Source organism: Drosophila hydei, unplaced genomic scaffold (genome assembly GCF_003285905.1).
Source record: "Drosophila hydei strain 15085-1641.00,03,60 unplaced genomic scaffold, DhydRS2 tig00008119-arrow-pilon, whole genome shotgun sequence".
Lineage (NCBI taxonomy): Eukaryota > Metazoa > Arthropoda > Insecta > Diptera > Drosophilidae > Drosophila > Drosophila hydei.
Window position 1 is genome coordinate 1,761,998 of NW_022045830.1, and position 17,856 is coordinate 1,779,853.

Sequence of the window (17,856 nt, forward strand, 5' to 3'; positions counted from 1 at the left end):
GCGCGAATAAATCATAATAAAAAAACCCAATAAAAATATAAAATAACAAAATAATATTAGCTCAACTTCAAGCAGCGGCTCATCATAAAAATTCAGATCCCGATTGCGAATCAGACAAAATTCACAACAATAATTTGTCAATGAAACGCGATCCGAAAAGTTTTCCATCAAATCTTATAGCCGTATCAATCGCCGAGTGTCAATTAAATTAGCGCGCCAATATCGAGCGAGCTTCGAAGCCAAAGCCAAAGCCAGGCGCAACAGGTGCCGCTCTCCCGCTCTGCGTGTGCGTGCGTGCGTGAGTGCGTGAGTGTGTGTGCAGGTGTGTGAAACGCCATTTTTTAAGTCAAGTGAAAACCAGCTCTAAATTGTTTTTCATATAAAAAAGTGAAAGGTGGGCAAAAAGTGCATCAAATTGTTCGTTGATCATTTATGAATGAGCAAGGAAAATAAAGTTAGAAAACTTTAAGCAGGTAAAAATTCTGAAATTTACAAACAGTTACAAATACGAATAAGAAAATGAAGAATGAGAATGTTTTGAAATGTGAAATTTTGCAGTCGAAAATGTTGTGCACTTCAAAGTGTAGTATAAAGTGTGTAGCTATAACTGTTTATATATATAATTAATAAATATATTACATATATATTTTATACATGCACTCATACAATCCAATGACCCAAAGTTATTTTACTTTACAAAACTTTATTCAGTCAAATGTTTGTCGTTTATTTGAACAAATAATTTGAGCGTTTTTATGACTGAATATAATATATATATAATAAATATACACACACATATATATATATGAATTTCTTGGAAAACACTTGAGACTTTTAGCTGGCTTCAGCCAGCTTCATCTCAATTCTCGGCAGGCAATTCCAATTATAATTAATACATTTAAGACTTTAAACAAATTTAAGCTTGAGCTTGATTTTAGTCTAGCTCTCGCTTCCACTGTTTGCCAGCTCAATGACTTTGAGTTTGGCCAATAAAAGCGAAAATCCATATGAAATTTTGTATGCTGAGCAGGGTGTTAATATTTGAATACATGGAACATATGCGCTGTCCAAAAACAGTGAGAAAATCAATAAAACTCGTACAACTTGGCTGTAGAATGTGTTTTATGCTCACAGTTTATATAAATACACACACAGGTGTATGTGGCTATGTGTGTATATAGGTATATTCTAATATAAATATTTATATGGCTCTCGGTTCGCTTTTCGCTGACCTGTTGCATGACGAGGTGTGCGTGTGGCTGCCCTTATGGTTAGCTGATATTTTATAAATTAATTATGTTGCCCGCTAATTGGCTCTTCCGTCCGGGGCACTCAGCGCGTGCTGTTGTTGTTTTAGCATTCGAAAAGAAAACAACTGAAAACTAAATCTACTCACGAGCCGCTCATCTGAACGAATCGATGTTCACCTGTTGCAGCCAAGGCCAAGTGGCAGCAGCTGCACGTGGCGCATGCAGCACAACAACAAAATGGGAAAATTAGGAAAAGCTAGGCAAATTGAGACATGCCATTGGCAAAACGAATTGCCGCCCGCTGCTCATGAATTATGGCAAAAGCATTCGCATTACTCGGAACAAATCGGGCATTACATTGTCGGGCCACAAAATCATCTTGAAAGCGGCTGCCGTTCAGTTTATCTATCCATATATCTGATCAACAGATGCACTCGCTGCCCTCTAACCGCAATTCGCATGAATTCGCAAATGCATGGCGCAGGGGTGGGAGGTGTGGCAGGCAGATTGGCTCTCAGGAGGTAGGACGGGCGCGACGATTGGTGGGAATCGTTGCAATCGTCTTTTGTTGATTGCGCCTTTGTGTATAAATTAATTAAATTAAAAGTTTCCGGTTAAGCCTCCAAATGCCTCAATGCGAGCTGCACATGCAGCCGAGCACATGCAGCACGGGGACAGCGCGCGCGAGTGAGAGAGAGAAGGAAAGAGAGTGAGAGAGGGAGAGGGTTAAGTAGCCAAGCTGCTTTGCAGATACAATTTAACATTTTGCATTTGCTGCAGGGCGCATAAACTATATATGCATATATTATTCATATTTACAGATATATAAATTAATATATATATCTTAAAAATTTCATTTATCTGTTTATAAGCAATAAATATATAAATATGTTTATAGATAATTTAAATTAGATTTTTATGTTTAAGAAAACTTTGATATTCTTTTATACAGTTCTCTACAGACTTCGATAGTTCAATTCGATTGCTTTATGAATGCATAGACCTTGATTTGCCAGGATTCACTTCACAACTTGCTCAGAGTTGCCTGAAGAAAATGTTGGCTAAGTATAATTTTATCAGCAATGATTTTGCGCTTTATTAATTTATCGAATAAGTATGCTAAAAATAATGATGTAATTGTGAGTAACTTTTGAGTCAAAACATTTGTTTATTTTATCTTAAAGTCGCTTATGTTCACTGAATACAAATGAAATTTATTATTAATTATGTACGGAAATGCGAATGATCTGTTTGATTGCACGCCATCAACATCAAAGGCTTGACTTGGAATATATAATATGTATTTAAAGTCAATTAAGATTTTGCCATGCTGCTCGCTTGATTTGTTTGCCAAGGCAAAGCAATAAAATCGTTTTAAGATATTTATTTGGGCACGCATTGCCTGCCTCTCCGCCTTCCTTTTCCACTCTTTGCCAATGGCTTCTTCTTCAAATGCTCAGCTGATTTTCAGTGATTTAAAGCCCTTCAGCGTGCGCAACGGTGCGAATGCGCAACGTTGAATATGTTACACATACGCCGCGTAAATATCAATGTTTTTGGCAAAAGGCGAATCGATTGCGTACAAGTTGGAAAATGTGATTTTGCGATTTGTTTGCACTTTGTGAGTGGCTGCCAAAAGCAAAGCAAGCGAAGTGGACAAATCTGATTTGTGTGCGATTATTTGAATTAAAAGTAAGTCACGAATGCGTAAACAGTCGACGCTTTTAGCATCTTCACCCCTACGCAAACAACAGGAAGCCGAAAAAAAATGATTATGAACGAAATATATATAATATATAAATATATATATATATATATATAATTATGTATATGTCGTCAGGTTGAGCGCCAAGTTTAATTAACATTCAATTAGAAAATAAACACGACGCTAATTACTACTGCAAATTGGAGCGCGGCTATGAATCAACGAGCGTCTGAAATTGTCGCAGATTTATCTGTGAGCGAGCCACGCCCCAACTATGCAGCATAAAGCTGCCCTCGCCAGAGCCGCCCCCACCCCAAACACATTCCTGCACATGCAATTAATGTGCAGTTGACCTTGATGTTAACTAAAGAGCCAGTGTCAATATTTTGACAGGCCGCACAGTTGACCCCTGGGATGGAGGCGGGAGATGGGAGATGGGAGTGAGAGTGAGAGTGGGCGTTATGATGGATATGCGAGCGACGCGTCGCAAATCCCCATGGATCACATTTTACTGTCCATCGCGCAATTCGTATTGTTGTTGCGTGGGCGTTAGCGAGCGCGTGGGCGTGGCTCAGCTAATGTTGACATCACTTGGCCATTTAATGGCACCCTTTATGGGCACTTTAACAGTGCCTGCAACACGGCTCGCATGTGGCCTGTGGCCGAGACATCAAGTCGCATCGCGGCCCTGTTAAATGCCACTCTTAAGCTGACCCCAGACACACACTTGCACGCACACCCACACACACACACACTCACTCAGAGTTGCGACCTTTGCACTGCTCTTAAAGGAAATGCTCTAAAAGCTGGAACTGAAACTGAAATTAGTTTTATTTAACAGCTCCTCAGAGGGTGGCAGAAACCTTTGAGTGCACTTTAAGGTGTTACTTAAATGTTTATTTGTTTTGTTTATTTGCTTATTATTGCTTTGAATATGGATGAAACGAGCCAATATGGCAGACACTGCTAATTCGATTCGATAAAAACTCCGAAGTGCTAACAGAGGAGTATATAGAGTGTAAACGTTCAGCCTTTTATGAGCTCATGTGCGATATTTATGTACGAAAACTGAGTTAAGAGAAGTCAAGTGATATGCGAATGGGTTAAAAGTTGAAGAATTTGTTAAGAATATCTTCTATGTCAAATTAAGTAGCTGACATAAGCTAAGAACCCTGCTCATAAATGTGGCTAGAAATCTGTCTGTGAGACTAACTATAAACAGGAGTGCAAAGGCCACTTTATGGATGCTATAACAAACAAAGCTTGCTCCATTTGCCAGTTGAAACTATTCACATTTTTATTGTTATTTACAATTTATGCCTGCTCATAGTCCCTGAAGTATTCCCAGACACTTTATGAGCTGCGGTCAAAGAGCCTGTTGCACGAAATCTCAATAAACAAAGAACATAGAGAAAGAGAGAACATATCATGACATATGTGAGCCTCTGTTGACTGAACTCTGAGAAATTGAAACATATTTTTACTATGTTATGAGCAGGCATTTATGATTCATTTAAAATTTATGCAATGTCAACTTATATTGATATATATATATATATGGCAAACAGAAGTTATCGTTGCTCATCAAAAGTAAGGCCAATTACATTTGTGCTCGCAGCAGCTGCTGTTTCTAGGGGCGCATTCCCTATTGGCACGCGCAATTGCATTAAATTTGCATTGATCACAAGTGGAATAGGAGCAGGCACCAGCAAACACCAAGCACCACACACCACATAGCAACCACCCACACGATACACTCATAACTTTCCATTTGCCTGAGCCTGTTATAAACTTTCATAATATGCAATAGACGGCGATGCAGCAAAGCGAATGGGATTAGAGTCTCCACATGAATGAAAGAGTCTCTCTCTCTCTCTCTCTCTCTCTCTCTCTCTCTCTCTCTGTGTGTGTGTCTGTGCTAGCTAAAGTGGATTAGTTTGTATGGCAAATTGTGTCTGCAGTTCCCATGCTAAGTTCTTATTAAGATATTACAAAAATAAACAGCGGGCAGAGGCGAGAGGCTTGAACTTTGAGGGACCTTGAGGCATGTCAACGGCGCATCATCGTCGGGCAGCCAGTTTTTGGCAGCTGCCCCACCGCTGCACGTGGTGCCTCGGGCTCGGACTCAATGTGCTGTGGCAAATGTGACATTAAGCGAGCTCAGTGCACACGTTGCACATTAATTTTATTCGAGATAATTGCTGTCACACGGTCACTCGCTCAAACGGCCAATCGCTCAATCTGCCAATCAGTCAAGCTGTCAATCAGTCAATCATGCTCAACTGATTCACTCTGTCTGCTGGCATAATTAATGAGCGCGCTCATAATTATGTGCGTTTGATTGATGCCAGACGAAGCAGCGCCCCACCGGGTAGCTATGGCTACAGGTAGCGCTCGATATGACAGCCACACATGTGTTAATTTTGCTTTTCACATAGCGCAATCTATCACATTATTGATTTATTCAATTAAAGCCACTTGCAGCTAATCGATGACTCAGCCCAGCCCCAGCCCCAGCCCAAGCACCAGCACACGCACACAATTGCTTGGCAAACAGTTCTAAAAATTCAGAATAACCGGCGAGAACAGCTGACGAGCCACCCAGCTACCGTGGCGTACCTGAACAGGTGCACGTCGTCTCTCGGGGCAATCCTTGGATCGCACGTTAGAGCTGCCATATTGAGACTGAAAAAAATTAATAAATAAATTCATACTTAAACGAAATGCCATTAAAATTATAATTTGGTCCGGCTCTATGGGCAGGGCATTTGTCTTTTGGCGTGTGTGCTGTTATAAAAATAAATAAAAACAATAAAAATATATGATATTCCAATCGAAACGCGGCTCGTTTAAATGCAAATGCCTCGCAAATTGTGCCCGGCTGCCTGGCAATAAAATGTATTTAATGGCACTGCGTCCGTTAAAGCGCAACGCAAAGCTGAGATTAGCCGACCAGGTGGGCCGCCTCCCGCGCACACACCTGTCGCTCGACACGCTGCCTGCATTAATTTTGTGTGCAACTTTGTGGCAGAGTGTGAGCATTCTATGCGAATCACATCCGCAGGAAATGAGCAACTTCGGCGGCGACACAAACTTATTAAGTTTCAACTAAGTGCGGCACTTGCCGCAATGACACTTTTTTAACTACGGCGAGTGCCAAAGGATGCCAAAGCATGACGACGGCTCCACTCGCAGGAGGTCACGTAGTTCTCAAGCCGTTAATGAACAACGGCAACAGGCCACACATCATTAGCTGTCACTCAGTCCCCAAACGTTCCCATTCCCATACCCATTCCCGCCTGCGTATCCGGCTTCAGCTGCGGCTCCAGTTACAGCCATTGGCTCGAGCCCACTTTTGGGCATTGTAATTAAATTTAACTGCCGCCAATGCCAAGGCATTGACTTATGTCGTCACTAAATTGACAACGGCCAGTGTTGACAAACATTTTAAGAGGCTTCACATGTCGCATTCAAGTGTTGGCAAATATTTAAAGAGAGTTTACACGATGAAAGTCTTTTACTCATCTTAAAGATATCACCAGAAAGGCAAGTCAAATAGCAATTCAGAAATGAAGTTTAATTTAGCTTCCATTTAGCTCCAAGCCAAACTATTGCAGCTTATAGAACGCTTAGTATTTATAATCCAAATCTTTTTGGTGTTATCCCAGGGTCGAAGCTCTTTGCCACATTATTTAGACGTGAGGTTGACAAAGTCGGACAAAGCTGTAACAAATGCGTATTGTCAAGCAGAAAGACATCACATTAACTGCCAGGACATACGCGTAAGCTGACTTGTCAGCACAAGGATAACAAGAGCTTTGGCTGCGGCTGCGACTCTGACTCTGACTCTGACTCTGGCATGCCCATACACATTTTCACGTATGTGGACACGGCCAGGACCAGCTGCTGCGTAAATGGCACCGCCCTTGGGTTGACAGTGAGCCGCAGAAGTTGGGAAGAGGCCGAGCAGGGACAGTCGACAGTCGACAGTCGACAGTCGCCTGGCAAATGTAACGAGATGCGTGTCATTGCGCCAAAATCAACAAAAATGCAAACGATGTGTGCGCTGTCAACGAGGTGTGTATGTGTGTGTGTGTGTGTGTGTGTGCGTGCCCCCAGGCCAGCTGCCAGTTGGCAGTTGCCATTCTGACCATGTGTAAGGGCAAGTCGATGGAGCGCTGTACATGTCAATGAAAGGCCAATTCGCAGTTACAATGTGGGCGCCGTTGTAAAACAAGGCAAACATCAATAGAATCTTTATTGGTTTTATAAATATTTGTTTGGTTTGCCGCTGTTGTTGCTGTTGCGCTTAAGCAGCCCTTCAAGCCAAGTTCCGCCATCAAAAAGCGCCTTAGCTGCGCTGCTTATGCAAAGTTACGACTTCGTTCGGGCATTGTCCTTGACAGCGGACATTTTAAGCGGCTTTAAAGCCAGTTCGAGAGTTTGACATTCGGGGGTCATGAACGATGATGGATTTACCCCGTGACTTTTGCACTCCTCTCAAGCGTAAGCCAAATTCAATCACAGATCCTTTTAATATGCCGCCAACTTTTACCCCTGGCCGCTGCCGTTGAGTCTTTTTTCTTTCGAGTAGTTGAAGCATAGAATATTACTCATACGCACTCGAGTACGGCGACCTGCCCCTGGGAGCAGCAAAATATTGCCGAATATTGTGAAATATATGTGTAGCCGCATGTGGGCAGCGCAGCTACTGTTTGAGGCATGCGGCTTGATTGATTTGAGTCCCCTGTCAAGGCTGGCTGCACTAAGAACTAATCAATTTGCTGGACAGCAGTTCCTTACAGATTCACAGATTCGCATCTGAATTGCAAATGAGAGCAGCCTCCCCAAGCCCCGACCCGGTCCAGGGCAGCCAAATGCAAAATAGCTGACAAAATAACTTGCGGTAGATAAAAAATTCATAACATTTAATTACGTGCAATTTACGAATATGTTAACACCGCAGTCGATAAGCATTTTGCTGTTGGCACTTTGTCGCTCTATTAAACTGGCGATTGATACATCTGAGCGATTGATGAGCGACTGCTGATAGCAGACAAAAGGCGAGGCGAGAGTGCGGAGGGACGGACGGGCGGACGGGCGGACGGGCGGACAGCTGGCAGCTAGCCGCAGCAATTGCCGAAATGGTAATGGCCAAATGCCTTGCTTGACTCTACCCAACTGGCGTTCACTTACTCACTGTTCGACACAATGTGGCGCATATTTATCTACGGCCAGCCGACGGCTCGTTTATTTGCCCAACAGCCTGCATGACATGGGAAGCGCGTCACATGTGCCCAGCACATGTCGCCACCTCAGCGAATTGTGGAGGTGGAGCGAATGCGAGCTGCTTTGATACCTAAATGATGGGATTGTCCGAAGCGACATCGTGATGTCAATGCGCACAGCTTACAGCTGCGGCTGCGGCTGCAGTTGCATGTCCACACGTGCTATACACATGCCCCAATGGGGAGCTCTGTAAATGCGTACTTCCGACATTGATAAATACCAAATGCAGCTCTGATTCAGCGGCGATAACAACTTCGCCCGCACGCACGCACTTGGCCTGCCGAATACTTTATACACTCGCCAGCAATAAAAGCCAAATATTGCCTCTGCCCCAGAAGCCAAACAGTTGCTGGTGTTTTATCTATCCGTTTGCCGAGAGGACAAATTTTCGCAGCTGATGTAACAATATATGCGAAATAAATCTAATAATAATTCTAAATATAAGTTTATTGCAATTTTTGAAACCGTTTCTCTACACGTTGCATATCTCATGGCATGGCCCAAGCACCCTCTGCCTGGGCCTGTCAAGACTAGCAAATAGTGTTTCGCCACTACTTTGTGCTGCTTTTTATAGATTATTGAAACACTATATGTAAATACATATGCTTGCATTACAGCCGCAATGCCACTTCTGATAACAATAAATGCATGCATGAGAATGCAACCAAAGCGTCATAGTCTGCATATATAGACTTAAACGAGTCAGCATTAGTAAACACTAAAACAGACGACTTTTATGACTACAACTCGTAAGCGACTAGAACTTTCATTTATCAACTGAGCAATCGATTTTAAAGATATTTCAAAATAAAAAAAATCGATTAATCCAAGATAAATGCGAGTTCCCGCTCGACGAAGGCAAAGAAAACAATTTGCCGTCTTTCAATTTGCCACTTCTCTTGGCAACGCGTGGGGCAAGTCCTTGCGAAAAAATGTGCTTGAACAAAGCTAGAGTTTCACTTCTGCTTTCCTTTGCGTCATTTTCCTGTAATTAAACGGTAATAAATGACGTCGTCGAATGACTGTGCACAAGGCGAAGTCGACCGACTTCCTTATACCCAGTTGAACTGGGCAATAAACTTGACACTTCAATCTGCACTCAAGCTGCAAGCTACATACTCACTATAAATCACTTTCCTTGATATCCTAGAGATTTCCTGAACTGATTTTCATTTAAGGCTTCTCGACTTTTGAGCTGTAGTCTAAATGCTCTGCTCTGTCATCGACATACTACTTACGTTACACTCTAGAATCTTTTACAAAATCTACACTTTAGTCTATATCTTTTGTATATTCTGTTACTATATGGTTATATGCTATATATACTAAAGGCTGTTTTGATTTAAGTCCTCAGTCTACTACTACTACACTTGCCGGAGTTATGCTCTACTCTTTTCTAGACTCGGTCTCAGCCTTACTTTTGTCCATTAACTGTTTTTTCTCTTCTAGACTGATATATACTCTCTATTCTACATCTTTTGAATACTCTTAGATTAGTCTACTTTCAGCTCTCAGCAGCACTCTACTATTCACTTATTCATTGTAGTAAAATCTCTACTTTGTAGTTTACTATCTACTTTCTCTCTTGGAAAATCTCTTCCAATTTCTTATCCATATGTTTTCTATATTATGTGGTTCTTATAACTTCATTCCTTATTAATTTATGTCTACAAAATATACGAGCTCCTTTATAGATTCACCCTTACACTCTATATACTGTTATCTCTCTACTCGTCTAGTCTAATTCTTTTCCTCCAATCATTGCTTAGCTACATCTAATCTCTAAGCATCACTCAGCTATTGAGTTACTCTCCTTACAGTCTCCACTCTCTACTTTTTAGTCTCCACATTGCTTACGCTCTACTCTCCGCTCAATTCTCCACTTTGCCTACATCTTTTCTCTGCTCTACCATCTTAGCTACGTTTTACTACACCCCCCACTCCAAGTTCTACTCTCCAACGCTCGATAGTCCATTTAAGCATTCTCGCTTTCTTTCACTTACGCACTTCTATATATTTGCTCCGCTCTTCTTACGTGTTTTCTATGTGCTTCCACCAAGCAATTGTGCGGAAGATAAATGATCAACTAATTGTCAAGTTGACAGAGCAGGTGATAAATGTAAATGCCGAGCAGAAAAAACAATGAGGAGCTGAGAGTTTCTCAAGCAAGCAATTGATATTGAAATCAATTTTCTGCTAAATTAGCATTTTGATTACTTTGAATGGCATTTGTTATTGTAAACTGCATGACAGTTATTTATATATGCTTATTAAAGAGAAACAGAGATTTGTTATTTTTGCAACCATTCGGTTTTGCATAACTGGAGCCTTATCGCAGCAGTTGAATCACGAAAGCGCGACAACTGTGTTTACCAAGAAGGCGCTGTCGCTATCGCTACGCACAGTGATTCAGGCAAAGAGCTGCAGTGGAGGTTAGTAGGTCGTGGGGCTGCTGAAAAGGGCAGCCAAGCGGAGCCCATTTAGATAAGTGCAGTCAGCTGGCTGTAATATTTGGCAAAAAGAAACGATGGCGATAATAAGACAGGGTCAAACAGCGCCACTCGAGCGTCCTTGAGAGACATTTGCAGCTGATTTGGACAGCGTTTACACTTGAAATTGAATAGCTTACAGATGGGGCAGAACCCTTTCGATTATGTTCGTCGTGTTCCAGGGAAAGGGCGTGACATTGTCGTCTGCCTTAAAAAGTTTTCGCAGTGTCTGCTGCTGGCCTGCTGCATGGGGGCGTATGATTTATGCGCGTTACACATACGCAGCGTGTGCCACATGCAACCATAATAGCTACACGAGGCACTGGCAACGGCGCAGCAGCTGCCTTGAGCTGGCCCAGCACAATGTCCACTGGGACAAGAAATTGATTTGCCGCTCACGTATGGCAATCACATGTAGCTCTTGTGTCCTAGACGACGATTTTAATTATGCTTGTCATTCAGAGCTGGCCCTGGCCCTGGCCCTGGCCCTGGCATATCAAATGACTTCAAAGAAATCATAGCTGCACAAACTCTTTGAAATTTCTCGCACGCAATTTATTAAAGTCAAGTCGATGCGGCCACAAGGCGCTAATTGTATTAGCCAAATTATAATTAAATCAATACCAGACGCCCAGCCGAAAGTCAAGAACTAAGTCCATTTGCTGATTGTACGTAGAGTGGAGTGCAAATACACCAAGTGCCATTTTACAATTGAACTAAATCGATGACCCATGCCCCGTTACAGTCAGCCCTATTCCCGCGTGGCTGGCCGCCCATTCGATGTGAATTAATTAGCCGAAAGCCAATTACGCAAAACGTTGACTTACGCAAAATGTTGGCCAACAGCACGCAATCAAGCGGCCCAGTGGGAGCTGGCGTGCAGGACGCGTCACGATTTGCCCAGGACCCCTAAAACAAAAAAACCAACGAACGAACGAACGAACTGAGCTGAACGCGAGACGCCTTTATGACAACATGTCCGATAACCAAAAGAGTCGCGTTAATTTGACAAGCCGCTCGCTCAACGTATGCTCGGGGCATACACTTAAAGTGTCGCTTTGCCAAGATGATGAAGTGCGTCGCTGTGGCGGGTGGAGCGACGAGTCAGCGCGACCACAGTTTGCACTTAGCTGCAAGTGGCACACGTGCGCGGCAAGGAGCAGCCAATTAAATGGAAAATGTTCTCATCGTTGTCATAGCTTGATTGATGCCGCAGCAGTTGGCTAAGTGGCAAGCGCCAAGTGGCAAGTGCCTAGTGGCATGTTGCAAGCTGCAAGCTGCGAGCTGTCCGTGCTTAAACCCTAAACGCTTGCCACTCGCCTGGCCATTCGTTTGGCGCGAGTTGCTGTAAACAAGCCGCACGCGAAATAGATACAGAAACCAGATACCGAACCCACAACAATAACGGTAAAGATAGCGCCAACAGCTTAATTGTTGTACTATATCTTCTTTTTTTTATTGATACCCTGTAACTAAGGGCACGAGTGCAGAGAGGATTAGAGGCATGCATATTTGATATGCCGAGCATGCATAGAGCTTACCAAGGCAGATCAAGCTGGCGTTGTTTCAGCTCATTATCGATATATATCGATTTAAAATGTAAGTGAAAAATGCATTTCATTTCTAGGCATACTCAGTTAAACAGTCTTACTTGAAACACAGCCGCACTGCTATGCATAGGGTATCCTTCAGTCGTGCCTATTTGCTTTGACTGCTCCTAGCAGCTAGTTGCTGGCGCTGCAGCCTTATCGAGTTTGAACATCGAGCGTATTTTTGGCAAATATTTATCAATTTATTGTACTAAAAAATTGCTACAATTACTCACGTATAACGCCATGCAATAGTGTGTGTGTGTAAGCGTGTTTACATGTGTGTAAACGTGCCGAACGATGATTAATTTTGCTCTCTTGTCTTCCACAGCTACAGAGAATGGCTCGTGTGTGAGCGGTCACAAGGGGCAGCAGCAGCAACAGTAGCAGCCGCCGCAGAGGAAGGACAATTTGTGGCGCGCACACACACAGAGAGCAACACAGCTGCAGACATGGCAAACATGGCGTATGCGCAACGTGCAACTGCAACTGCAACAACATGTGTTATTTCAGTTTATTTACTGAGCAAATCGTGTCAATTGAGCCATACACGCTCCAAGGCACAGCATAATTGAAACTCTCTGCAATTGCCAATATTCAAAAGAGAAAAAAAAAGGAAACAAAAAAGAAATCAGAAATTAAATCAAATTTATTTAACGCCCCAATTCGCCTCTGCAAACATGTCCGAGTTTCGGTTCTTTTCGTACACCGACTTTGCTTTTCGAACGAATCACTCGCAGAACCTGATCAATCTGCCCTTTACCCAATACCATGCGGCTGACAGCACGCAGGAGACGGAGCAGCCCGATATCGAGCTGAACGTGCCCTACACCGTCTTCGAGGTGCTCGTGGCCATCATCAGCATCATTGGCAACCTGATGGTGATCATTGTCTTCCGGCGCGAGCGCAAGCTGCGCCGTCGCACCAACTACTACATCGTCTCTTTGGCCATGGCGGACTTCCTCGTTGGCTCGCTGGGCGTGCCCTTTGCCATATTGGCCTCGATTGGTTTGCCCAAGAACCTGTACGCCTGCCTCTTCACCGTATCGCTGCTGGTGGTGCTCTGCACCACATCCATCTTCTGCCTGGTGGCAGTCTCCGTGGATCGCTACTGGGCCATACTCTACCCGATGGCCTACTCCCGCAATGTGCGCACCCGCACAGCCATTGGTAAGTCAGCCTTCGGCTAATGCACTTTCCTGTGTGGGCAACAATGCCACAGCTAATAGCCAACAAATGAGCATATTGCATATTGTGTTGGCCATGTTTGAGTTGCAGCTTTCATAAAAACAAAAGACTGAAATGAGAGCAAAGCAAGGATATTCAGATGAATTGACGCAAAAACTTGTCTGACAATAGCTTGCGGCTAATCAACTAGAAATTTAAATTTGCAATAGGAAAAACCTGACATGATAAAGAAAAGCAACAGCAACTTTAGTGAATGGAGGGCAAAGTAATAGGAGAAAATAATTTAAAAGGATATTTAGTTATTGAAGTGGCCAGGCACAAAATGTGTGTATGTCGAACTCAGCTGTTTAAGTTAATTTTAGATATGTTACTATATATAGCTAGCAAGCTGTAGAGATAAAGGTCGAGTAGGCAAGTGAATTTGAGCATGAAGCTTTAAAGTGAGCACAGAGGCATGCCAGTTTAGGCTGGCAGAAATATAGAGCATGGGTTAGGATCTATAGACAGTGGACAGGTTTACAAGTCAGAAAGTAGCAGCAAAACAAGTGACAATGAAGAACACTAAGTACTTACTCTATAGTCACTATAGGCGTTACTTTTGTATATGAAACTTACTTGGCGAGGACTTCAAGGAATCAAATTTAGATTTAGAATAAAGCTGACTGGTTTGTGAGAAACTCAGTTCTACATAGGGACTCAACAATATTTACAGAGCTCATTAGGCGACACAGCTCAACTCTAACCAACTCGCAAGCAACAATAGGCGAAGGCTGAATCAAATACGCACTTTAGACAATTGCAGAATTAGTTAAATTAGTAGCAATAGGTGCAGGTAGATTATGGGGCCTCTCAGTCTAAGACAATAAGCTGCAATAAGCAAATATAAATTTAAAAAAAATTATTATTAGCAAAGTTACATCCTATAGAATAAAGAACATCTTTGATTGTCAAAAATGGTAGTAAAAATAAATAAATAATCAAGTGAGCAGGTAGCACACGTGGGTTAGCAGCTGCACGTTGTGGCAAGTGGCATTCGAGTGGGCACACATCGCACACGAGTTCAAGCCGTGGAGCAGCATGCATTGAGACACGAGGAATTAATGAGAAATCGATTTAAACGAATATGGAGGACATGTGGCTTAATTAAAATGACATGCCACAAAGCTGGTGCTGGGCGCAAAGCAATTATGAATTTGTTTGGCATAACATCTTGCATGGTGCGGATGGTGCTGGCACCTATTAAAGAGCTCCGGCTCTGGACTGAGGCAAACAAAGGCAGAAAGGAAAAGAAACAAAAACTTTTCTATTGACATAATGGAAAAAGAATTAATTGCTTTTAATTACATATCTAGAGCTGTGCGAAGTTGGTTTATTTTTCGGGTGACATGGCGTGTGCGTCATTTGGCTAAATGCATGTGGTTCAATGTACTGTTAGGAGTGGAAGGACTGCACCACAGACAGACAATGAGCAGAGTGGACGCAGCGATGGCTGGCATCAGTGCACCACAGTTGAGCTGCGTAGTTCTCATTAGCATTTTGTCAGCTGGCAGTTGAGTCATGATTGGCTCGGTGACGTCAGCGGGGCCAAGGACTTGTGTGGGGCTTCTCTGGCTGTGTCTGCTATGCTAATCCAGTGCATCCCTTTTACAGTCATCATATCCGTGTGCTGGCTGGCTGGCGCTATTGTGGGCTTTCTGCCGCTCTTCGGCTGGCACGCGGATGTGCCCCACAATCAGACATGCCTGTTCGTTGAGGTTATGGACTACAACTATCTGGTCTTTCTGTACTTTGCCACCATCATCACGCCGGCACTGCTCATGCTGGCCTTCTACACGCACATCTATCGGGTGATTATCAAGCAGGTGAGTCCAGCTTCTGCTTCTTCTTGTTGAGTGCCGTAACACGCTGCTCTGCTGATCGCCGCAGGTGCGCCAGATTGTGACCATGAATCCCGCATCGGATCTAAGCCGACGCTCCTCCACCGCCCAGATGCAGGTGACCACGCAAGGGCGCGGCGGCCACACAGGCACCATGCTCCGCGTGCTGGGCGCAGCACGTAAACGGGACGTCAAGGCCACGCAGAATCTGTCGATCATTGTGCTCTTCTTTATGATCTGCTGGATACCGCTGTACACGATCAACTGCATCAAGGCCTTCTGTCCGAACTGCTATGTGCATCCCAAGCTGACGCTGTTCTGCATCATACTCTCCCACCTCAATTCGGCTGTCAATCCCGTGCTCTACGCCTACCACCTGAAGGACTTTCGCATGGCACTGAAGAACCTCATGCTGAGGCTGATGGGCGTCGACATCGATCAGCAGGCGGAGGCCATACATCGCTTCTCGCTGGCCAGCCAGCACCGCTTACAGTCGATGGACTCCACCATGCGCACCACGCAACCGCGCATGTATGTGGGTGAGTGTGAGTGCGCGTCGTCTGCTTTAAAGCTTATCGAATGGCTGGCTAATGATCCTCTGCTTTATTCCAGACTCCCCCATCTGGCTGCGCCAGCAGCAGGAGGCGCTCAAGAACTCTCAGCTGCTGCCCAAGTGCGGCGTGCTCACGCCCTGTGTGAACAACATCAATCAGACGGTGGCCGCTGCCGTGGCCGTCACCACGGACATTGAGCGAGACATGTGGAACATTGTGGAGGCCTCCAGCGGCGCCGAGCTGGGCGAGATTAGCTACGAGTTTCCCAGTGCCAAGCGGGAGAGCGATCATGAGAGCAGCGCCTCTGTCTCAGTGCCGGCGACTGCGCAGCCAGCAGCGCAGCCAGCGTCGCAGCAGCAGCGCTGCGACAGCGCCTTCTCGTACGACAACCAGAACTACTCGACGGGACCTGAAGACGGCATCAGCCTGCCCGATGATCTGGACGACTATGAGGATGTGTTTGTGCCGCCGAGCGGCAATAGCAACTACCAGGGCGTCGATCCCGTCGAGCTGCGTCGATCGTTGGCCTGTGTCATGCGCGAGAAGTTGCGCAGCGACGACACCGACTACTACAGCCAACAGTGCGCACTGCAGGATGCCCCCAGCGGTGATCAGGAGCAGCCGTCGACGTTGGAACGAATAAGACCCTGCTCCACGCGCACTTCCCCTAGCAACGGCGCACTGCCGCAGCAGCTGCGCGCCAAGCTGCTCGCCGGCAACTCAAACAGCGATCACTGCCTGACCCTGCCCAGCACAGGTGCCAATAGCGCCGGCATCTATGTCATCGATGGCGCCACGAATCCGCTGTCGCCTGGCCACAAGCCGAAGTATCGCAAGTCCACGGCACTGACGCGAAACTCGCGCAAGAAGAGTCGCTCCTGCAACTGCACCAACGAACAGAAGCAAGCCAGTCCCAGTGAAGTAAACAACTCAACAGCCGCCCAGCCCAATCATAATCTCAGCACTAGACATTCGGAGGAGTCGCCGGCAGTGCAGCCGAGTCACGAGCACTTCTTCAGTCCGCTAAAGTCGGTGGGCAGCTTCATGCAGCATTCCAATCTCTTCAATCTCTTCCAGCCGCACACAACGGCGGCCACAGCCTCAACGACGTTGAGCATTGCGCCTGGCCCAGGCTCAGGGACAGGAGCAGGGGAAAGCGCTGTAGCTGGATCCGGTGCTCCGGTGTTAACTGTGCCCAATTCACGACTGACCGTTGGGCCATTGACCTCCACGTCGGCCTCTTCGTCCTCGTCCCTAGTCGCTGCCAGCGTTGAGAGTTGACCAACGGTCAATGCTCCTCCAGTGGCAGGCAAAGACTAGGCAAATACTCGCAAGACAAAAGCTTTTAGCATAAGTACCTAGTTTTCGAGTTTCAAACGACTCCATCATAGATCAATGCCTGGAACAGCCGGAAGCGGAAACGGAAACGGAAACGAAAGCATTTCCAGCTCCAGATGTTCCTACAGTTTCAGTTCGATTTAGTGAATCATGAGCATTTATTTTCCAATGTAATTATCTTTATTTCTTTTGTTTAATTAGTTAATTGTTTGGAACTAAGCTTAAAGTCAATTTTAAGTAAATTACCATATTGTGCATACTCGTATTTTTTCTACATATATAAGTTTTAAGCTGCTTAGAAATCTATTGATGTTATCTAAACCAATGTATCCTATATATATACATATATATGCATGTGTGTTTAACTAAGTATACTTGGAACGTCTGTGAAAATCCATATATATAAATATATATAAATGTACATTTATTACTATGTGTATATTCAATGTATAGTTGATGATCAAATAAAATATGAAAAATACCACAATACGCGAATAAAGCATATTGACCAATTTTATGTTTTGGTATTTTTTAAGGTATTACGTCTGGAAAGCTGGGGATTGTTACCTGCAACAGC

The 17,856-nt window shown here is 44.4% G+C and overlaps 1 protein-coding gene across 4 annotated transcripts; it reads left to right on the forward strand.

Annotated features, from left to right (window-relative positions):
• Positions 1-36: 36 nt before the first annotated feature.
• On the forward strand, positions 37-17,521 carry LOC111594513. 4 transcript variants are annotated; one of them, XM_023307834.2, is made up of 5 exons: positions 37-473; positions 12,654-13,492; positions 15,161-15,372; positions 15,437-15,932; positions 16,000-17,521. In XM_023307834.2, the coding sequence occupies exons 2-5, from the start codon at positions 13,003-13,005 to the stop codon at positions 17,220-17,222; spliced, it is 2,421 nt and encodes an 806-aa protein (XP_023163602.2). In that variant the 5' UTR covers positions 37-473; positions 12,654-13,002; the 3' UTR covers positions 17,223-17,521. The 4 variants fall into 4 exon arrangements, with proteins under 4 accessions (XP_023163602.2, XP_023163605.2, XP_023163604.2 ...); XM_023307837.2 differs by having other exon boundaries at positions 15,437-15,926; XM_023307836.2 differs by having other exon boundaries at positions 307-322.
• The last annotated feature ends 335 nt before the right edge of the window (positions 17,522-17,856 follow it).

Excerpts from the sequence above, each read along its gene's own strand:
- LOC111594513 (XM_023307834.2), top strand. The coding sequence starts at position 13,003 with ATGTCCGAGTTTCGGTTCTTTTCGTACACCGACTTTGCTTTTCGAACG. Across the intron at positions 15,373-15,436 it reads ATCGGGTGATTATCAAGCAG|GTGCGCCAGATTGTGACCAT; the intron begins GTGAGTCCAGCT and ends TGATCGCCGCAG. Across the intron at positions 15,933-15,999 it reads GCGCATGTATGTGGGTGAGT|ACTCCCCCATCTGGCTGCGC; the intron begins GTGAGTGCGCGT and ends GCTTTATTCCAG.